The sequence below is a fragment of the Terrapene carolina genome, unplaced genomic scaffold (assembly GCF_002925995.2).
Source record: "Terrapene carolina triunguis isolate 2854851 unplaced genomic scaffold, T_m_triunguis-2.0 Scaffold210, whole genome shotgun sequence".
In the NCBI taxonomy this organism is placed as follows: domain Eukaryota; kingdom Metazoa; phylum Chordata; order Testudines; family Emydidae; genus Terrapene; species Terrapene triunguis.
In genome coordinates, this window is record NW_020664561.1 from 21,017,096 (window position 1) to 21,040,760 (window position 23,665).

General features: G+C 45.2%; 1 protein-coding gene across 1 annotated transcript; it reads left to right on the forward strand.

Moving 5' to 3' along the window:
- Positions 1-472: 472 nt before the first annotated feature.
- On the forward strand, positions 473-23,383 carry LOC112109628 (regulator of G-protein signaling 21-like). The gene is made up of 4 exons (XM_026655549.1): positions 473-483; positions 4,471-4,547; positions 11,707-11,873; positions 23,180-23,383. Exons 1-4 carry the CDS (start codon positions 473-475, stop codon positions 23,381-23,383), a joined length of 459 nt encoding a protein of 152 aa, XP_026511334.1.
- Positions 23,384-23,665: the final 282 nt, after the last annotated feature.

Consider the following 23,665-nt stretch of genomic DNA (forward strand, 5'->3'; position numbering starts at 1 on the left):
GTTTTTGTTTTGTTTATTGGGGAAAGAATTAGGTAGGCAGGAAGTAGGAAAAGGAAAGAGGAGCAAGAGGAACAGGCACTGCTTCCCGCCTTTCTTGCCATGATCGGCAGGCTAGTAACAACATGGGTTCAAGACCAGGAAGTGGCCCACAAGATGATGTCTCCGTGAAGATGTTGCTCAGAGTATAAAGAAAGTTTGAGAGATGTTTCCATCTAAACCATGTTTAATTAAATAGCTATTCCTTGCGCGGGAGGGATTAAATTAGGCTGGCTATGATCAAAAACAAGCCATGTTTGTGAAACAGAAATAATTTGAAAGAAAGTGGTAAAAACAGAATGTCAATTTGCAACCCGCTGTTTGGTTATTTGCATACTAATTGTAATGTTCCTGCTGTCACATTACCTTCAGCTTGAAGATCAGTCAGAAAGAAAAATTCTGCATTACCTGTGACAGTCAGACAGTGGAACGAAAAATGCCAGTGAAGTGAGTTGTTGTTTATGGCTATTTTTATCTGAGAAGATGTATGGAATCGGACAGTTGATGTCTGATTAGCCTGGACAGTTTTTATTTCCTTCGTTGATTATAATTAATATGCTGATTTTGGTCCTTGGGGCAAATTCTGCTCACAATACTCATGAGAGTAATCCGATTGAAGTCAGTAAGATCACTCTGAGTGAAGCAAACAGCACTACTCTCATGAGGAAAGTACGCAGGATTAGGTCCATTCTTTCTGATTTGCCCTGGTCTGTCATTCTGCTTCCCCAGGAGATTTGAAAGCAGTTAAATATTCACTGAACTTCCCACTTATTTGTTATATATTTGATTAAAGTTGTTACATTTACTGGTCCAATTTCTCTGCTGGCATAACTCCACTAAAGGGAGCAGAGAGCTGACAGGCTCACAGATTGTCAGACAACTAACAATGTCACAATTTCATATAATATATTCTATGGTTTTTATTTGTGTTTTAATACATATTGCCTATATTTAGATTCCATTTATATATATGCAATTTTATTAATTTTGTGTCTATAATTTTGCACAGTTATGATGCAAGCAAATTGACAGCTATTTCAAAATAATGCTTGCAATGTTATAGTATCAATGCACTAACCTTATAGAAATTCCTCTGAAAACAATGGCACTCACATGATAACATATTAATGCTCCCATGTTGCATTTTGATAAATATACAATTAATGAATACTATTATTGTCTGTAATATACTTTCATAACTCTATGTGGAATATAACTCGCAAACTCCACTGTGCAGCTCAGTAATAGCTGTGACAACCTAGCTCTCAGTGAATATTTAAGAATACCAAATATATTTATAGTACTCATGACTGAGTCAAAAATTTTAAAAAGCCCCTCAATATATTAATCAGAATGAAGAGTTTGACCAGTTTTAGCCATTACCCGTTGTTTAGTCTCTGGAAACACATCTTTTTAAGTCAATATATACAGGAGCATCAGTCCCTGCTAGGGTCAACGACTGGCATAAAGAACATTCCTTAGATGATTTCAGGAACAGATTTGTCAGTCAGATAAGAGCATCATAAACTTCACATTAAAGGTTCCTATAAAATTCTTTGACAGATGTCCAGTCAACCCTGAAAGAATCTGCCCTTGCATTTCTACTCCACAGAAAGAAGCAGCATAGAATTCTTGATTGGGTTTTATGCAGCTGCGGAGGACAGAGATTCCTCCCCATTAAGAATTATGAATAGCCTCCATACCTGATAGACACAGGAGGCTGGCAGTGCTTTGGTGAGACAACAATCACCAAGTCTAATTTTAGCTGGACTGAGCTCCTGTCCTCATTAGAGGCCATAGCTTCATGGTCTAAGCAGGAGGTAGGAAATAACTAGACTTGCATATTTGGAACCTAGCAGGGTCAATTTAGACCCTTCATTGTTCTGAATAAAATGAGTGATTTCCTTACCCAATTTACTCTGTGGGAGTCTTTCGGATGAGAACATTTTTACCAACAATCTCCTCCAACTCACATCTCCTCCTTGGTCTTTTGATTTCCCACCTAGGGTAAGTCTTCACTGCATAGTTAACCGAGGCTCCTACCGGGTTTAGCCCAAACTTCCTTACCATGCACACAGAAGAACCTCTGACCAGGGTTTGGAGGTGCTTAAGCCCAGGCTAGCTTACCTGGGTATAGGTTAGAACTTGAGCCCCGGCTATACCTGGGGTTGGAAACTGCCCACTTTGCAGTAAGGACATAGGCTAAATCACTCAAGTGCTGATAGTCATACAATGCCCTTCCCACAGTTCTCTGGAAGGACATTTTGTGTCTCCCACAACTGATATAACTGACTGGGAAAGAATATGAGAGTATCACAGCACAAAGAACCATGAGATATGTCCCCTGACACACACAGGCAAGTGCAGAAACAGTGAGGTTATAGTAACATGGACAGTTTTCTACAGAGGTGCTCATACCCAGCCTAAGCTAACCTGGGTGCTCAGAACTGGGTGCTAATCACGGTATTACCAACTTCAAGAGATCAAAAATCATGAGTCAGACGGCCAAAAAATCTTGAGATTTTTTTCTAAAGATTATATTGTGGTTTAGATTTTTTTTAAATGTTTTTAATACACCTCCCCTCCTCCGAGTCCATACCCTGTGTATGTGTGACAGATAGTGTTGCCTGTTATCCCAGATATATCAGGTACAGTGAATTTTGCCCCTGCTGCATGAGCTTGCCACATTTGCCCATCCCCTGCCCAGCAATTACTTCTGCCCCCAACCTCCAAGCCAAATCCTGTCATCCTCTCCCCTCCCCACATCAATTCACCCCCACTCCTCCTGGGGTTTCTCTCACACACACACACAGGCTTGCGGGAGTTAAAGCAGGGTCCCTTCCACCCATTCCAGGCATCAACACGGGATGAGTGTGGGGTGGACTCACTCTGCAATTCTTTCTCCAGGCCTCCCACCATCCTGGGGGCAGGACCCATCCCCACTTTAGCCACTTGAAGGGTTGGTAGGTCTGAGCGTCCCAGGGTTGGGGAAGGTGCAGGGGTGCTGTGCCATCCTTGTTGGTCCCAGGAGGGAGTGGGGATTAGACAGCAGAGCTACCTAGAGCTACTGGGTTCTTTAGCTCCCTGCTTCACCCTCCCCTCTGTAAGAATGGCTTTGGGGAGGGGGAAAAGAAAGGAGGTCTTCGAATAGCTGCTCTGACTGGTTGCTCAATTAGTGGGAGAGGTGTGTTGTACTGAGCAAAATGCCAATCTGCCTATTTGAAAGGACAATGCAGAAACTGGCTGGGGCAGACATGTGCAGTCTGATGTGTGAAGTATAGTATGTAAGCTAGTTTCTTAAGCCTTTCAAAAGCAATTATTTGGCATTGTTAAAGGTTTTTGGTATCCTTAGTGGCTCCTAGAGAAAGCAGGCACAGTCATTCCACTCTGTATATCAATATGAAAAGCACATCTTGATGAAATGCTAAAATATAAGTGATAGGTGGCTTAAAATTATCTAAACTAGACAAATTGTGCTATAAATATTGCTGTCCAGTAAAATCTTCAGAATCTGGACATTTTAAAAAAATGGAGCCAGCCTAATAAACAGAACATATAAACAAACAACTACTTGACTGCTCTGTATCGGATACCCCTAGGGTGGAAGATTTACATAATAAGGGGTTTTATTCATTGGAGAGACAATGGATAACAGTTCAGATGTTCAGCAAGTCTGTTTTAGACCATATTGCACATGCACCAAGTCTGGAAGGAAGGAAGGAAAAAAGGAAGGAGAACTTAAAATTATTAACTAGTTTGGAAAAGTTCTTATTCTGCCCTGACAGGTTCCTAGATTTAGATACATCAGCCCAGAACTGAAAATGTCTTGAATAATTGTATTCTTGTGCTTTCTTGGGAGGGGGGGAGCCTCCAACACCAGTGGGAAACAAAAAAGACAGATTATTACAGCTTTAACAAATACTTAATCAAAACCTTGTTAAGAAGCAAAACTATGAATGGATCCAGATTTTTATACTGGTAGGAAACTGAAAATAGCCCATTTATCACACCATTGCTAGTGTGATAACCTTTTAGATAATTTTAGTCATTGCAAGCAAAAAGTGTCATATAAATTAATGGTTAATCCATTCAAAGTTGAAAAGAAATCCAGCACTCCACTACAGAAAAGTGACTAATATCTCTCCTGCACCTTTATTATAGTTCAGACAATTGCAAACATTACTACTATTGTCTCTTAGATTAATAATCAAGTTGCCAGTGTCAAATTACATTCTATTTTGCAGTACTCTATGGTTATCTGTACGCTAAAAAAAGTCAGACTTCCTTTTAACCTTTTACTGTTTGATATATGGTGCAGTGCTGTAAGTAACTCATCTTGCTTTATTAATGAGGTGATGATGACATGTTCCAAGCAACAGAAAAACTAACATAGACTGCATAGGCAAAAGATCACAATGCTATTTTCAAGGGTAGATGTTGTTTCCACAGGTCAACCCCTAGGGAAACAATGGCATGGTCTGAATCGGTGGATACACTACTAGCAAATAAAGGTAAGAAGTACCTGTAACTATAAAAACATATCTACTGACTCTGTTTACCTGAGGTCACTGAGAGCTTTGGCACCAACTTCAGTGGGAGCAGATTCAAGCCCAAAGATAACAAGGAGTACTTGTGGCACCTTAGAGACTAACATATTTATTTGGGCATAAGCTTTTGTGGGCTAAAACCCACTTCATCAGATGCATGCAGTAGAAAATACAGTAGGAAGATATATATACACACACAGAGATCATGAAAAAAATGGGGGTTGCCATACCAACTCTAACGTGACTAATCAAATAAGGTGGGCTATTATCAGCAGGAGAAAAAAAAACTTTTGTACTGATAATCGAGATGGCCCATTTCAAACAGTTGACAAGAAGGTGTGAGTAACAGCAGGGGAAAAATTTGCATAGGGAAATAGTTTTTAGTTTGTGTAATGACCCATCCACTCCAGTCTTTATTCAAGCCTAATTTAATGGTGTCCAGTTTGCAAATTAATTCCAGTTCTGCAGTTTCTCATTGGAGTCTGTTTTTGCAGTTTTTTTGTTGAAGAATTGCCACTTTCAGATCTGTAACTGAGTGTCCAGGGAGGTTGAAATGTTCTCCGACTGGTTTTTGAATGTTATAATTCTTGACATCTGATTTGTGTCCATTTATTCTTTTGCATAGAGACTGTCCGGTTTGGCCAATGTACATGGCAGAGGGGCATTGCTGGCACATGATGGCATATATCACATTGGTAGATGTGCACGTGAACAAGCCCCTGATGGTGTGGCTGATGTGATTAGGTCCTATGATGGTGTACCCTGAATAGATATGTGGACAGAGTTGGCAATGGGCTTTGTTGCAAGGATAGGTTCCTGGGTTAGTGTGTTTGTTGTGTGGTGTGTGATTGCTGGTGAGTATTTGCTTCAGGTTGGGGGACTGTGTGTAAGTGAGGACTGGCCTGTCTCCCAAGATCTGTGTGAGTGAGGGATCGTCCTTCAGGATAGGTTGTAGATCTTTGATGATGCGCTGGAGAGGTTTTAATTGGGGGCTGAAGGTGAAGGCTAGTGGCATTCTGTTACTTTCTTTGTTGGGCCTGTTCTGTAGTAGGTGACTTCTGGGTACTCTTCTGGCTCTGTCAATCTGTTTCTTCACTTCAGCAGGTGGGTATTGTAGTTTTAAGAATGCTTGATAGAGATCCTGTAGGTGTTTGTCTCTGTCTGAGGGATTGGAGCAAATGCGATTATATCTTAGAGCTTGGCCATAGACAATGGATCGTGTGATGTGGTCTGGATGAAAGCTGGAGGCATGTAGGTAAGTATAGCGGTCAATAGGTTTCTGGTATAGGGCGGTGTTTATGTGACCATCGCTTATTAGCACTGTAGTGTCCAGGAAGTGGATCTCTTGTGTGGACTGGTCCAGGCTGACGTTGATGGTGGGATGGAAATTGCTGAAATCCTGGTGGAATTCCTCAAGGGCTTCTTTTCCATGGGTCCAGATGATGATGTCATCAATGTAGCGCAAGTAGAGTAGGGGCGTTTAGGGACGAGAACTGAGGAAGCGTTGTTCTAAGTGAGCCATAAAAATGTTGGCATACTGTGGGGCTATGCGAGTACCCATAGCAGTGGATGGTAGAATTTGGCCAACTCTTTCTAGAGTGTCCTCCACTTGGACTCCAGTTTTCCTATCCAGGAAGTGGGAGTTTTCTGAAATTACAGTCTCACACCTGAGTACAGAAGAGTTTCTCTACATTTACAGGATTAGAATAATGCAATAGATAAGTAGTCTGTTGCTGTCCATTCACATGTGCAAAAAATATTTTAAACAATGGCACCTTGAAGATTTGGGACTAAATTCTCTGGAGATGTAATTGGTGATTCATGTTCCATATTAACTGCAGGGGTCTGATCCAGGAAACAGTTATTCACATACATTGTCTACAGGTGAATAAAGGCTACTCACATGAGTAAGAATTTACAGGGTCAGGCATTAAGTTGGTCAGAAAGATGGTGTAAGTGCAGTGGTTAAAGAAGATTCAGATTGGGTGGGGAGCCATGCTGGAGCACTCCAGCAAGCCAGGGAGAGGAGAGGGGTTTTTCCTCTGATTTTAGCAGAAGGGGGAGCTATGCTACCCTCACTCACCTCCCCTACACACACGCACACACACTCAGACTCCCTGTGTAAGTTTTAAAGTAGCCTAATTTCTGCCAGCTGGGAACTTTGCAATTATGCAAAATAAATACGTCTCCATTCAGATGCCCAGAAGTTAAAAGAAGAGTTGGGAAAGGAGGTGAGGCTGGTCATAAAGGGACAGGTCAAGGGGAAAGTCCCACTAAGGTGTGTAGTCAGCGGTGCATGTGGCCAAAAGATGACTGGCATTAAGGCATCAGATAAAGCAGCCTTCCCCAACACTCACACATTAACTTACATCTGCACCATAGGTATAATTAGATGATCACATAATATGAGGTAATACCACATCATTTTTTGCTCTCTACAAACTTAGCTATTCCTGTGGAATTCTTGGTTTTGCTCTCTGGGCGGTATTGTGGTTTTTTATGCCTTTCTGACAATGAAAATATTGTAGAGAACAGTGTGTCTTCGTCATAGGGCCTGATTCTCATTCGCACAGTGTGACAGTTCTACGGGTACCCAGGACTGAGAGTCATCTTGTTACTCTCCTGCCTCCAAAGAGAGGGAGACTTGCTTGTGCTTAACTGGGTGTTGACTCCCTAACACCACCAGCCTACTAGCTATCCAAAATCTCCTCTGGGCTATGCCAGCCATCACTCTGCCTTGCAGGACAACAATAGGTGCACCCCAGTCCCCAAGTCCCTTTGAAGCATTCCTCTATAGTGTACAGTCCCTTATCCATTGAATGCCTCACTGAAATACCAGGTCTTCTGTCCCCAAGGGAAGAGTGTACAGACCAGCTGCTCTGTTGATTTCACAGCCCCCTGTTGACTTTGTATGTAGATATGTAACCATTGTGTTAGCTTACACTGCTTAACATGTTGGCACAGAGATAGGTCAATAAACATCTTTTGTGTGACAGAAAGCCTGTTTGCCAACTCTGCCTTGATACAGACTTTAAAACACATTTTCATTATACATACTGTGACAAAGTTCCTCCTCTATCTTGGTGGATCCTGCGTTTATTGGCAGATTTTCCTGCCTCAGAGATTCACCACGTGGGTTGGGGAACAGCCCAGAGACCTTCCCCTCTGGAAGAACCCACAGTCCAGGTCAATTGGGAGGTTTGGGGGGAACCCGGGCCCGCCCTCTACTCTGGGTTCCAGCCCAGGGCCCTGTGGACTGCAGCTGTCTATAGTGCCTCCTGTAACAGCTGCATGACAGCTACAACTCCCTGGGCTACTTCCCCATGGCCTCCTCCAAACACCTTCCTTATTCTCACCACAGGACCTTCCTCCTGGTGTCTGATAACACTTGTGCTCCTCAGTCCTTCAGCAGCACACCCACTCACTCTCAACTCCTTGCGCCTCTTGCTCCCAGCTCCTCACACTCTCACACTACAAACTGAAGTGAGCTCCTTTTAAAACCCAGGTGCCCTGATTAGCCTGCCTTAATTGATTCTAGCAGCTTCTTCTTAATTGGCTCCAGGTGTCCTAATTAGCCTTCAGCCGGAAGACAGAAGCCGCCGAATTGCTGCCGCTGGCAGCTGAACATAGAAGCTGCCGCCGAATTGCCGCTGCCGTGGAAATGTGCGTACCATCCTAACGGCACACGGACTGCCCCCGTTGTCCACAGCGGCAATTCGGCGCGCTGCTTGGGGCGGCAAAAACACACGGACTGCTGCCCCTTGCAGATTGCTTCCCCAAGCACCTGCTTGGAATGCTGGTGCCTGGAGCTGGCCCTGCTCAAAGTTAACCATATAAGTGTAGGGTGACCAGATCATTGAAAAGAAATAGCGGGGCGGGGGGGGGGAGGGAAAGAAAAAAAAAAAAAAAGCCGTTTTGCAGGTGCCGGGGGAATTAGCAGGCCCCGGGCATATGCGGCGTGTCCCGCCGCCCCGCAGGGAAGGAGCCGCTGGAGCACAGCCAAGCGGGAGAGGCACGGGGCTCCGGCAGTGGCGGGGGAGAGTGGCTCAGGGCCGCGCGAGTGGCCACGTAAAGTTTATCGGCTGTGGTGGGGGGGACCCCAGCTGGCTCCTCGCCCTGCCCTGTAGGGGGGTAGCATCCCCGCCCTGCGCCAGCATGTCCTGCCGGCCACCGCAGACCAGGTAAGGAGCAGAGTCCCCCCTTCTCCCTCGTCCTGGCTCCTCAGCTGAGCGGCATTCCTCCTCCCTACGAGGCTTGCAGCTGTAATGCTGGCGCAAGCCTGGAGGGAGGGGGTGGTGGCCGGCTTCCAGTTCCTGGAGCTGGAAGCACCAGGCGGGCAGGCAAAGGGGATGCTCCCCCAGGAGGGAGACGGGGGGGGGGCCTCAGCTGAGGAGCCGGGGGAGGGGGAGACTCGGCTCCTTACCACCCCCTTACAGGGGCGAGGACCGGCCGGGGTCCACCCCGAGCCAATAAACTTTACATGGCCACTCATGCGGCCTCGAGCCACTCTCCCCCGCTGCTGCTGGGGTCCGGAGCCCCTCGTCTCCCTCCTGGGGGAGCAGCCCCTTTGCCCACCCGGTGCCCGTACTCACCAGCTCCAGGAACTGGAAGTCGGCCACCACCCCCTCCCGCGGCAAGCCTGGGAGGGAGGAGGAATGCCACGTGCTTGGGGAAGAGGTGGGGCCAGGGCAGGGATTTGGGGAGGGAGCCAATGGGGGAAGGAGGGAGTGGAGTCGGGGTGGGGGTGGGGCAAGAGCCCTTCCGGGAGGGCAAAATTTCTTGTTTGTCCAGTGTCCTGACCGCATATCGGTCGGGACGCGGGACAAACAAGCAAATATCGGGACAGTCCCAATAAAATTGGGACGTCTGGTCACCCTATATAAGTGTAACAGGATTGGAGCTTTCCAAGATAATTTAGGTGGCCTAAATAGACCAACTAATTTTTCCTGTTACTGTTATTTCTAAATTGTGCTCCTAAAGTAGCCATGCATGCATAGAGAATCTTCTCTTAACTGCTCACTTTACAAGCTAAGTAGAAGAAATCTGTGCATGCTCAGTGCATTGATATGCACTGGTAACTCCAACCAAACCAATTATCTTTGGAACATGCAAAGGCACTTTTCCTCTGACAGGGCTATTTCCACATCAACTTTAAACCCCAAGCCATTGTGACTGTTGAGCCATTCAAAAATTGCTTGCAAGTTGTTGTTTTTTAAACAAGAAAGGATGTTTTCCACTCTCCTTGCCCATCCTCCATTGCAGTTGAACTGTTTTTACTCAAATCTCCCTTCCAACCATACCCCCCCACACACACACACACACAGTTCATCTTCATGCAGAGATAGAACAAAACCAAAACATTCAGCCAAAAAGGTGAAAATTTAGGGAAGTTATCAGTGACTGAAAGAAAGAGGATAGGCTTGAAACAGTTAACTATAGGGGTTGCACTGTCACTCCTGCTACATTTCACCCATATGTTGACCTATGTTGTTCCTGGGTTGTGTGGTTTTTCGTGGGGCTCCTTTGTTTGGTGGCTTCTTTGTATGGCAGGTGGAACAGGTTTGTGTTTTTTTGTTTTTTTGCCTTAGTTCCTCAGGATTTAACTGAATGCCTGTCTCAAGTGGTACATATACTGTGTCAAGCAGCAGCTTTCCAATTGGCCTCTGCTATTCAGATCATACACCATTCCTAACTTATCAGTCATTGTTTCTGGCCATCCTCTCCCTTGGCCCAGGACATACACCTGATTTAGTCCAGATAATGAGAAGTGCTATGTGCTATCTACACAGAGTAAAAGACAGCTCTTGCCCCCAAGACCTGCCCTGTCTGTACCTCCCTGGCCCTTCCACTGTTTGTGGCCTAGCAGAAGGTTTTATTTTGCTCTCATTTAAGTTAATTGTAAAAGTCACATTGACCTCAATGGGAGCAGGATCAGTCTAGAGTTCTGTAACAAGGAAACTACTGATAGACAAAATTCCCATCATCATTCCCATCTCAATGCCAATTTCAATAAAAATCCTGTACAGCTTTCAAGAACATAATGAATTTCTCTGCGTTTAAAGTACAGTTGCCAGATGGAGTTTTCAATTGAATTGAAACTTGAATTTAAATTGCATTCTTAAATATTCTCTTTTCATTTACATGGACTTTAAATAAAATGATAGTTTCACTCTCCCAAAATAAGTTTTAAATTTCCACAGAGTGTCTCAGGATCAGTCTGAAATGGATTTCCTGAATGGGAGAAAATTGTTTTAAGATGACAAGATGTGGAGTACAGGATTATTACTTCTTATCTGTATTACCTACTAGTACCTAGAGGCCCCAACCAAGATTAAAACTCCACGGCCGTTGGCACTGTAGAAACACAAAGAAAGAGAGACTCCCAACCCTGGAGTTCTTATTATCTAAATAGACAAGATTAACTGGATTTCCTGGATATCCCCGGTCTACTATTGGGGAATTGAGGCAAAGAGAGATTAAGCGAGTTCACAAGGCCACACTGGAATTCTGTGGCAGAGCCAGGAACTGAACGGGCATCTCCCAGGTCCCAACATAGTGCTTAAATCCCAAAACCTTTTCTGATGGTGTAAAATTTTCATATGAACTACAGTAATATTGTAAATAGTGTAAAGTTAAGATTTTTCATTAATTAGTCAGTCTTTCTAATACGAGTAAATATCTTCCCATTGAAATTACTTTTCACATGTCAAATTCTGCAGTTCTGAGTTGGAAAAAACTCTTTTTGATGACTTCGAATATTTGAAGGGAAGCGGGGCGGAAACTAACAGAAACCAACTATCTTTCTTCAATGGGAGTTTGTCTGAGTGATCAACCCCCAAATGTTAACATTTGGTTATGCTGATATAGCGAAATCCTGTGGTCCTTTCTCAGACAAGACTCCCGTTAAATTCAAAGTTCCAAAATCAGCCCTTTATTATACTTGTACAATTTCATTGAAATGAAAAAGGTTTTGTTTGAGTTTAACAAAAGGCTGAATTTGTCCTAAGGGTTTGTAGACTGAATAAGAACAGAAGAATTGAGATTTTGGACCCTAACATGATTTACCCTCTGGACTGCTACATAGGTTAGATATGTCTTCTAATTTATTTTTCTATTTCTGCAGATGGATTGGCTGCCTTTAGAACATTCCTGAAGTCTGAGTTCAGTGAGGAGAACATTGACTTCTGGATGGCCTGTGAGGACTTCAAGAAAACTAAGGCTTCTGCTAAAATTGCCTCAAAAGCCCAAAAGATTTATTCAGAATTTATCCAGGCTGATGCTCCAAGGGAGGTAAAACAGTCGTTTTTACTTTCTTCAGATAGTTTCCAGGGATAGTCCTCAAGTTGCAAAGCTCAGATCCAGAATGTCATGATATTCAAGATCATAGTGTGTCTATAACAGGACGCATTTATGAAAGACAAATAACTACAACTACAGATAACCAAACAGGCTTCCAAACAGCTTGAGTCCCAGCTTTGCTTTGCTTTTCTCATTTACTAGGGAATACACCCTTTTTTAGAACTCTTAAAAGCACACAGAGACATCTAGTGTCTGAATATACACTTCAAGTAAACATTACACAGGGTTTGGGTTCAGTGCTACGTCTTAATGCATGCATTCTCATTTTGATGCATGGAAATGTATGCATTATTGCCTACTCTCAATTTTGGGGCTTTTTTTACCTGTCTCATGAGGGTAGCCTTTCGTCATGTTAACTCGTGATTTTTCTCTTACTCAGAATGACTGTCATTTCCCATTACTCTCAAGGGGGTTGAAAAGAGTATGATCGCAATTTCCCTGCAGTCTATCTGCTTGTGGAAGGGAGGCTGCCTTTAATAAATGTGGCTGACACCTCCCACAGGCAAAATGGCTCCTATTCTAGACCGGGCTCTCGACAAGACAGTTAGGAAACAGACTGTGAGGAGCATCGGAGACCCTGTAAAAGGTGCATGTGCAGAATGTGGGAGGAGCAGGACACTGGCAGGTGGGGTAGGGGAGAAGCAGACTTCCTCTGCAATTCTAATGGAGGGTAGAGGGAGGCTGAAGAAGGTGGAGTGATAGTGATGGGGTAGGAGAGAGATTAGATGGCAGCTCCCTCATCTGAGGGGTGGAGGAGGATAAGAGGAGCCCCCTTCGAGTAATCACGGGAAGGACACATTTTTGCATGTGTAGCTGCGGCTGAATTTTGACCCTTAAAAGCTCTCACACACTTTGGGGGCAGGTGGAATCCCCCTAAAGCTTCAAAAACCCATAAGGCACATAAAAACCCTCACAAATTTATTAGTTTATGCATCTCATGATTATTAAGCCAATGTCATGATTTTTGAATGGTTAGGGTTGGCAATAGTGGCTGTACATTTACTTTCCTTGGCTTTTCATTGACTATATGCTTCTTTATGGTACGATAAACTATATTCCATCCACAACGTAAATTAAAGTGTGCTACTGCCTACTATTTGTTCATTTCCTTTAACACAGATATTTTTGATGTGATGAATCTTGAAACATTCCCTTAGAAATACTCCTTCACAATGCTCAATTTGATCACGAAAGAAAATGTTTTGTGTGAATGAAGAAATATGTGAATTAATTACCTTATGATGTGTGTTCCCTCAGTGACCTTTGCACTGATCCCTCTGCTTTTGATAGTAACAGTGTTTTGAATGTCCTGATGTCTTATGATTGTTCAAAGCTCTTTTACATTAATTATTATTATTATTACTACAAACAAAATTACAAAAATTAAAGGCCAACTCCTATAATTTTTGTCTTGCTGAAGTCAATGGGAGTTGCAGGTACTCAATTCCTCTGGATTTGAAGCATGTAAAACATGAGTGAAATTATCTACCTGAAACTGCAGATGATAGCAAAAAGGATATTATTATAATTAAATGCTGGTAGCACCAAGTAGGAGTAATTAAATGAGAGGGACTCTAGTTTAGTACTTATCTGCTCATGAATCCCCCTTTTTAAAAATTATTTTATGACATGTCGTTTCTTCTGCATTAGGTAAAGTAACACTCAGACTTTATATTTTTAAGCAAAACAAAACATTAAAATGTCCTTAAGACTACATTATATATAAGGCCCTTCATTTTCATTTTTTACCAATTTTCCCTGAAAAATTCCTGGGTTTAAAAAAATTATTTGACTTTTACTAATTTTCACCCAAATTTTTGGACATGCCAGAAGTCCCTGGACCCAACTCCTCATTCTGGAAGGAGAGATGGTGGCTTGGTCCCTCCATGCAGAGTCCCTGCTAGATGGCACAGTGTGCCGCTGCAGAGGACAGATATTCTGATCGGTGGCAGCTGCTCTGCAGTGAGTAAGCAAAATGAGCAGAGAGCTGGGTCCTGGCAGCAAAGACCACCTGACTTGACCTTTGCAGCAACAGGTCCATAAGGAACAGAAGGCTTCCTTAACTGCTGAATTGTGGTGAGTAACAGGCACCTCTTCTCTGATGCCCACCGTGAGTGCTGGGCACCCCTTCAGCACCCTCTCTCATCTGTTTGCTGCCCCTTGTGAGTACCAGGTACCCCACTCCCCTTTGAGGCACCCCTCTCCTCTCACTCACTATCCCCAGGCACCCCACCACCTTATGCCCCCTATGAATACAGGGTACCCCTTCCTCCTCCGGGTACCCCACAGTCCCTGCCCACTGGCTCTACTGAGTACCTAGCACACTGTCCCCCTCCAGACACTCCCCTACCACCTGCCCCCTGCCTCCCATGAATACAGGGCACCTACCCCCACTGAGCAGCCCCTGCTTGCTGCCCCACTTGAGTGCCAGGTGTAACAGAATGCTAAACTGTATTATACTGTTCACTAGGAGGTGTCATGTGTAACATACCTTCATTAAGCTCACAACAGCCATCCTTCCTAGCAGTGCAATAGAGCATCTTATAGTGAACACATCTCTGGTGTGTCTCTCTAAGAAGGAAACTCTGTAGCCAGTCCATATCTGTTACAAGAGTCTGACATTCTAGTAGCAGCCCTGCAGCCTACTCAGTACAAGAAGCACATGACATTGTGTCAGAAGTAAAGGTAGTCTAACTGGGCCAGAGGAGAGTACAAATAGAAGAAAAATAGCAATAAAGGTTGCAAACAGAAAGAACAAAGCAACAAATATTGCAGGATCAATTTAATCAACAAGCCACTCTTCAGTGCCCCTGAGAACTTCCGTTTTCAAGACCTTTAGAATGGACAGACTGGAAGCAGTATTTTGCAAGATTTTGAACTGCTACAAAACTCTACCAGGAAACTGAAGATGTTCAGGTATCTTCATTAATTTATGCTATGGGGAAGCAGGCTAACACATATCTTTAAATCTTTTGCCTTTACTGAAGCTTGTCACAAAGATTATTATGAAAGGGCTCTGTATGTGTTTGATTTCATACTTTATACCTCAGAGAAATGTGGCTTATGAAAGAGCATGTTTTCACCAGAGAATTCAAGAATGAGGAGAAAATGTTGACTCTTTTATAAGAGTTCTGCATGCATTGTCTGAAAACTCTGATTTTGGGACTGCAAAACATGAAAATATCAGAGACAGTCTAATCATTGAGCCTAGAGATAAAACCATTTCACAGGGACTACAATTAAAGACAAATTTAAATCTACAAGCTGCTACCCCATTAGCAAAGCAGTCTGAACTAGTCTAACAACAGAAGAAGAGGCAGGGGCAACTTGAAAAACCTGAAACGAGCTTAGAAGCTGTAAACAGACACACCATGAGAGCTAAAAGTCATTAATATAGAAGCCCTGAGGCTATGAAGGAGTCCCAGGCTACAAAGAATTTCAGAGTAAATGCAGAGGATTTGGAAAAATTCATAGCTTAAGACATGTGTCATGCTAAACATGAAATATGTAATAAATGCACAAAATATGGACATTTTGCAGCTGTTTGCCATACCAAGGCAGTCAGGGAGTTGACTAATATTTCAGACAATCAAGAGCCATTTTTTCTGGGATCTATCACATGTGGTGACACATAGCCTGCCTGGAGAGTGAAACTGAATATTCCTGGGAAGACTATTAACTTTAAAATGACTAAGTATCAGATGTGACAATCCTCTCAAAAGGGACTTACAATCACCTATAATCTCTCCCAGAGCCAAAATTACCTGATATCTCCTTGACTAGCTCTGGAGGTAATCTGAACTGCATGTGCCAGTTCACCAGAGAAACAATTTACAAAGACAAAAAGTTTTGTATTCAGAATTTACGTGATCAAAGGATCAAAGACCAACAATCTTCTCAGACATATGATGGCAGTTGATATATGTTTGAGTTGTGTAATTAGAAAGCCAGTATGATTCACAGATACTTAACAGACTGATCTACTGAACTCTAAAGATAGCATGATTTTGTAAAATAGTAGAAATATAAAACTTAAAGGAGAGGTCTAATAGAATGTTAGATTGTGTTGTACTAGGTGGCACTGTGCGTAACATACATTAAGACTTAAGTTCACAACAGCCATTACTGACAATGCAATAAAGAATTGTATAGTGAATATATCTCTGGTGTATCTCTCTCAGAAGGAAGTGCTGGAGCCAGTCCATATCTGATACAGAATCCGACCTGTTAGTAGCAACCCTGCAAACTACAAGTAGTGCATGACACCAGGCACCCTTCCTCCCCACTCCCTGCCCACTGCACCCTATGAGTTTTGGCCCCCATGATAGCCCCTCTGAGTAGCTGGGCCTTTCAGCACAGCCCTGGCTAGATGATACTACCCAGACAGGAGTCCCAGAACACAGAGGCCAATGCACTTCCCCCACTGGACAGAGGCCCTGGCACTCTCCTGACTCCCAGCCCCTGTGTCCCACCTCTGTAACAGGAGAGATGATTATTTGGGGAGGGGGTTCTGGTCAAGTAATATTGGTTGTCTAGTTTCTCCAGTGGCTGTCAGGTGATAGTGACCCATTCTGAGTGCTGGAGGAGTGTAAGTCACCAACAATAAACTGTTTTAAAAAGAAAAGTTTTATTCCTGTAATGGAAATTAGAAATAATAGTTTCATAAATATTTGAAGAAAAATACCCGCCTGATGATAAAAGTATCAATAAATCTTCACACTGATAAATCCAAGGAATGCACAAAATTGTGATAAAATACATGCTTTCATAAACAGAAAAACAGTTTATCAGTCCACATTCAGAAGCATATAGATTATTCAGCTATTGTGGGTAGTTCAACTACAGTCTTGTTCCTAGCCTATCAAGTATTCAGCAGATAATAAAGCCAATCTATTTTATTGGCCTATGTGACAAGATGGTCGATATAGTATGGTGGGTCCTGTGCTTTTCTTGGTGGGGGGGGGGCTGAAATACCACCCCTAACCCCTGCTCTTGGGGCACCGAGGGCCCCACTAGTGGCCCAGGAAGGTGGTAAAGGAGGGAAGCGGGGGAGGGGTCTGGGTTTGCTCCTCACTCTGAGTCCCAGCCCCTCTCAACCCCTGCAGGTTCTTACCCTCTTCTCCCTTGGGTGGGGTACCTTCAGTCCTTAAACGCTGGGGGAGGGAATGTCCCTCCCCTGCTGGGGCAGGGTCTCCCTTACTCCGGTTTTCTGTTCCTCCAAGCCTAACAGCACACCTCCAAGCTCCAGTCCTCTCTCCTTCCTCCTTCCCCGTGACTGCCTGAAGCAGGGGGTTTTATTAGGTTTCTAACAGGGCCTTAATTGATTACAGGTGCTCCAATTAACCTGTAGCAACCCTCCCTAGTCTACAGGGAACCACGCCTTAATTAACCTAGGGTCTATATACTTCCCTTCTACCACTTCCCACTGCTCCCTGGCCCTCCTGTATCACATATCCCCCTCCCCTGCTCAACGCCATAGGGTTGGGCTACTTGGGACGAAAGACAGTGTTGTCGTGATAGGCCGTCCGCGTTGCTGTGTTGGCTGCCGGCTCTATGCTGGATCCGGAAGTGAAAAGGTTGTAGGGACAGGAACCATCTAGTCACTCGTGCATGCCTCTCCTTATTTGTGTGCATCCATTGGAGCGGGGCGTGGTCCATCACAAGGGTGAACTGCCGCCCAAGTAGGTAGTACCGTAGAATCTCCATGGCCCATTTAATTGCTAGGCATTCCTTTTCTACTACGGCGTACCGTTGCGCCCTGGGCAGGAGTTTTCGGCTGAGGTAAAGGATCGGGTACTCCTCATCTCCCACCATCTGTGAAAGGACGGCCCCAAGTCCTACCTCCGAGGCGTCTGTAGGATGAATTCCTTTGTGAAATCTGGGGCTATGATCACTGGATGGCTGCAAAAGGCTGTCCTTAGGTCTGTGAAAGCTTCCTCTGCTTCCTCAGTCCACTTAACTATCTCCAGGCCCTGAGATCTTATTAGGTTCGTCAGAGGCGCTGCCCTTGTGGTGAAGTGAGGGATGAACCTGCGATAGTACCCTACTATCCCTAAGAATGCTCTGACTTGTTTTTTCGGATTGGGCGGGGCCATTTCTGTATTGCCTCCACTTTGTTCCACTGGGGCTTCACCAGGCCCCTTCCAACTACATACCCGAGATATCTGGCCTCGGCTAGCCCTATTGCACATTTGGATGGGTTAGCGGTGAGGCCAGCCTGTCTAAGAGTATCTAGTACTGCTTCCACTTTCCCCAGGTGTGTCTCCCAGTCAGGACTATGGATTACCACGTCATCTAAATAGGCAGAAGCATACTTGGCATGGGGTCGAAGTAATCTGTCCATCAATCGTTGGAAAGTTGCGGGGGCCCCATGGAGCCCAAAAGGGAGGACGGTATATTGGAAGAGGCCGTCAGGTGTAGAGAAAGCGGTTTTTTCCTTGGTGTCCTCAGCCAGGGGGATCTGCCAGTAGCCCTTTGTCAAGTCCAAGGTGGTCAAGTATCGGGCCTTGCCTAACTGATCCACCAGCTCATCAACATGTGGTATCGGGTAGGCATCGAATTGGGATACCTCATTTAACTTTCAAAAGTCATTACAAAACCTCAGGGTGCCATCAGGCTTGGGGACCAAGACAGTAGGCCTGGACCACTGGCTGTGGGATTCCTCAATCACCCCAAGTTCCAGCATCTTCCTTACTTCTGCCCTAATTTCTTCTCTTTTTGCCTCTGGTATGCGATATGGTTTTATGGTCACCCTTGCTCTGGGACAGGTGACAATGTGGTGTTGGATCAGCGTCGTACGGCCTGGTTGTGTGGAGAACACATCTTGGTTCTGCTGGATCATTTCAATGACCTCTGTTCGTTGTTCTGGGGCTAATTCGGGGGATATCCTTACCTGCCCTTGTGGGCCATCTGCCTGGGGTGTGGCCGGCAGGATGGCCAGGCACGTCTCCCGATCGTGCCAGGGTTTCAGTAAATTGACATGATAGATCTGCTCTGGGCTTCGGCGGTCTGGCTGCTTTACCTTATAATTCACCTCCCCAACAGCTTCCACGATCTCATAGGGTCCATGCCAACTGGCCAGGAGCTTACTTTCTGCTGTTGGTACCAGCACCTGTTCTCCTGGTTGAAATTTCCGTGTTTTTGCCTGACGATTGTAGTAGGTTTGTTGGGCCTCTTGTGCTTTCTCCAAATGCTCTCGTACTATGGGGGTCACTTGGGCTATTCATTCTCTCATCTGGGCTACGTGTGCAATGACATTCTTCCCTGGGTTGGGTTGTTCCTCCCATTCCTCCTTCGTGATGTCTAATATGCCACGTGGGTGGCGTCCATACAGTAGCTCGAAGGGGGAGAAACCAGTAGAGGCTTGGGGAACTTCTCGTATTGCAAACATCAGATATGGTAGGAGGGTATCCCAATCTTTTCCGTCTTGGGCCACCACCTTTCAGATACTCTTGAGAGTGCGGTTAAATCGCTCAACCAGACCATCTGTTTGGGGATGATAGACCGAGGTCCGCAAGGCTTGGATGCGGAGCAGGGTACATAAGTCTTTCATTACTCTCGACATGAAAGGAGTCCCTTGATCTGTCAGGATCTCCTTAGGGATGCCTACCCTAGCAAAAACCTGCACCAGTTCTTTTGTGATTGCCTTGGACGTGGGGTTCCTTAAAGGAATGGCTTCGGGGTACCGTGTAGCATAGTCCAGGATGACAAGTATGCTTCGGTGGCCCCGGGCTGTTATTTCTAGTGGGCCCACTAGATCCATTGCTATTCTTTCAAAAGGAACTTCAATTATGGGCAAGGGTACCAACGGGGCCCTTAACTGAGGTCGGGAACTATGCAGCTGGCCTTCTGGACAGGAGGTGCAATAGTGTTGGACTTCTGCCCGTACCCCCGGCCAGTAGAACCTTCTTAGGACTCTATCCAGGGTCTTGTCTGCTCCTAAATGTCCCCCAAACAGATGACTGTGAGCTAATTCTAATACAGCCCTTGTGTGCTTCCGTGGCACCAAGAGCTGTTCTACTACTTCTCCCCGTATTGGCACTACCCGGTACAACAGATCCTGCTTGATTATATAGTATGGCCCTGTGCCTTTGGTTTTCCCTTCTACTGGCACGCCATTTCCCTCTACTACCTCCTCCCTCACGTTTGCATATAGTGGGTCATCGTCTTGGTCCTGCCCAAAACATTTGCGTGCGGGACCAATCTGGCCTGATTCTATTGACTTGGGTTCCCCTCCTTCTTTTGGGGTGGTTCTGCTCGTGCTGGGGGCTGTCTCTCGGTCTCCACGAGCCTTCCTCCCAACCAGGGCAGCTTTCTGGTTTGCTGCCAAGATCCTGGTTTCTAATCTTTTGTCTGCTCTCCTTTCCCGTCTGGATTTCCGGGACTTCCCAGGGGGTGAAAATAACTCTGGGGAAAACCCAGCAAAAATTGTGGTAGGATCATCCATGGGTACCTCACATTCTGCTCGGGGTTTACTTCCCTTCCCTAACTCAAGGGGGGGGAGTAGACTCTTGAACCCAGGAAAGTCCCTGCCAATTAAGACTGGGTAGGGGAGCTTGGGGACCACCCCTGCAGTCATCTTGGTAGTACTTCCCTGGATCTCAATCCGTATTGGAATTGTGGGGTAGAAATTTACTGTGCCATGGACACATGTCACTCCAGTGCTCTTGGCCCGGCTCAGTTGGTTTTGCCCCACTAATTTCCCTGAGACCAATGTGACAGCACTCCCAGAGTCCACCAAAGCTATGGTCTGGATGCCATTCATCTTTACTGGCCTGGTGTACTCATGTTGGGCCATCGCAACCCCCACCAGGCTGATTAGGCCACATTGGTCCCCGGGATCCCCCAGATTACATTGCATGGGCTCCTCCCTGTTGGGGCACTGGGCTGCTATATGCCCCAACTCCCCACACTCATAACAGCGATATCTCATTCCGGAAGTTGCCCTCTGTCTTGGGCCCTCTGACTCGCTTCCCCAACCTTCTTCCTTTAGACCCCCAGGTCCCTTTGGGGCCTCAGGCCGCTCCTTGGTGCCTGTTCTTCCAGCTATGGCTTTCCTGGAGTTCTCGATGATCCGGGGCCTCGGGGTTGGGACTGGTTTCCTAAAACGCCATGTTTCAGCTCCCGGGGTTTAGAACAGTTCACGGGCTGCCAGTTGTCTCTCTACAAGGGTGACTAGTTCGTCATAGGTGGAGGGGTCATTCTGGCCTACCCAGGCTCGGAGGCCCAAGGGTAGTTCCCTCGTATAGTGATCCAGTACCAGGAGCTCCATCATTTTCTCTGAGCTGAGAGCCTCCGGGCGTAACCACTTCTGGGCTAGGTGGATTAGGTCAAATAGTTGTGATCACGGTGTCTTGTCTTCACAGTACTGCCATTCATGGAACCTCCGGGCTCTGAAGGCCGTTGTTACCCCTGCCCTGGCTAGGATCTCCACCTTCAGTCGGGGGTAATCTGCTGCCTCCTCTGTGGTCATATCATAGTAGGCCTTCTGGGCCTCCCCGCACAAAAATGGGGCAAGGATCCCTGACCACTGGTCTCGGGGCCAGGCCTCCCTCAGAGCTGTCCTCTCAAAAGCCAGGAGGTACGCCTCCACATCATCCTCCCGGGTCATTTTCTGCAGACAGTAGCTGACACGTATGGTCCGTGTCCCATCATACCCGTGGCTCAGCTCCGTAAGGACCTTCACTTGGTTCACTAGTGCCTGCAGCATGGCCCGATCTTGGGTGGCCTGGGTCATCAGCAGGTGATTGGTCTCTTGCTGCAGCCGCACGGCCTCCTGTTGGGCAGCTGCCTGAACCCGGGTAGCCTCCTGCTGGGCGGCAGGGGCTTGCACCAGTGCTTTGACCAGATCCTCCATCTTGAGGCAGGGTGGTTGTGACCCACTCTGGATTATGTTCACGGCGCAGAGATCCCACCTCTGACACCACGTGTGACAAGATGGTCGATATAGTATGGTGGGTCCTGCGCTTTTCTTGGTGGGGGGGGGCTAAAATACCACTCCTTACCCCTGCTCTTGGGGCACCAAGGGCCCCACTAGTGGCCCAGGAAGGTGGTAAAGGAGGGAAGCGGGGGAAGGGTCTGGGTTTGCTCCTCACTCTGAGTCCCAGCCCCTCTCAACCCCTGCAGGTTCTTACCCTCTTCTCCCTTGGGTGGGGTACCTTCAGTCCTTAAATGCTGGGGGAGGGAATGTCCCTCCCCTGCTGGGGCAGGGTCTCCCTTACTCCAGTTTTCTGTTCCTCCAAGTCTAACAGCACACCTCCAAGCTCCAGTCCTCTCTCCTTCCCCCTGACTGCCTGAAGCAGGGGGTTTTATTAGGTTTCTAACAGGGCCTTAATTGATTACAGGTGCTCCAATTAACCTGTAGCAACCCTCCCTAGTCTACAGGGAACCACGCCTTAATTAACCTAGGGTTTATATACTTCCCTTCTACCACTTCCCACTGCTCCCTGGCCCTCCTGTATCACACCTAATTTTACATTTCTGTGGGTGTAATGGTGCAATAACTATGGACTAGACAGTGACTTGGACTACGTGCTCACACAGAATGACCACCCCCTCAAACGCCATACAACTCTGAGCAGACCGTTTGGATCTTGGTCCAGTTGCACAGTAGTAAATGTTGCTGAACACCACATTACACCCTTCCCAGAGCCAGTCCTGTGTGATCATCCTACTCTCATGGACCACAGCTTTATTATTATTGTTAATAATTAGCCAATTAAAGAACAAGTAGGAAGTCTATTTTCACCTCAAAAGACACTTATTACTTCCCTTATGATTAATAAGTTACACATTTGCAATTCATCGGGAGAACAGAATCCCCTTTAGTTAATAGTTAACATTCAAATAGCCCTAGAATGGCTGGAAAATTAAGGTATCTCGGTTGATTGAGTTGTATGTTTTATAGAATATCTTTTGCAAAGGGTAGGTCTCTGAAAGGAAATGCAAATACTTTCCTTTCTGTATTATAAAGAGTTAGAATTTCCTGCCTTGATCTATACTTAGATAATCAAAGGCATTTTTTATCTTCTTTCTGTGATACCATCTCTTTAAGCCCAGGGAGCCAAAATAAACTAATATTCAATATGCTAGAAAATAAAGGCATTAACTATGTGCTAGTTTGCATCAGACAGCATATTCTGAGAAAAAATTCAAATAGTATTTGCATCATGTGCGAATACAAACTTCAACTCTCCAGTAAAATTTAAACTAATTTTATTACACCTTACTTTCCCCAGATTAATATTGACTTCACTACCAGAGACCACATCTCTCAGAATATCTCGGAACCAACCCTGAAATGTTTTGATGATGCTCAGAGACTAATCTATAGTCTCATGGCCAAGGACTCTTTCCCTAGGTTTCTAAGGTCAGAAGTTTATAAGGAACTGGTAAATAAGCAACAGAATGGAAACCAGAAAAGATGGCTCCCATTTTTGTGAATAAGGTAAATATCAAAGACACAAGGATTATGAATCTACTCTATACCTTCCATTGCAACTAAGTATAGAATAATATATTGTTAAAGTAGTTATGCACACTACATCTAAGAATTCCCATTTGCTTTTGAAATACAAAATGCACTATACTAAAATATATAACAATATTACTAAGAGTTGTTTGGGAATTTTTCAATGAAATGTTTTGCATCAAAAATGCTGATTGATCAAAACAAACTTTTCATGGGAAAGTTTCTCAACTCTTTTTTTTTTTTTTTTTTTTTT

Bases quoted from the DNA above. Each gene is read 5' to 3' on its own strand.
- LOC112109628 (XM_026655549.1), top strand. The intron at 4,548-11,706 runs GTAAGAAGTACC...CTATTTCTGCAG, and splicing joins TACACTACTAGCAAATAAAG to ATGGATTGGCTGCCTTTAGA. The intron at 11,874-23,179 runs GTAAAACAGTCG...TACTTTCCCCAG, and splicing joins AGGCTGATGCTCCAAGGGAG to ATTAATATTGACTTCACTAC.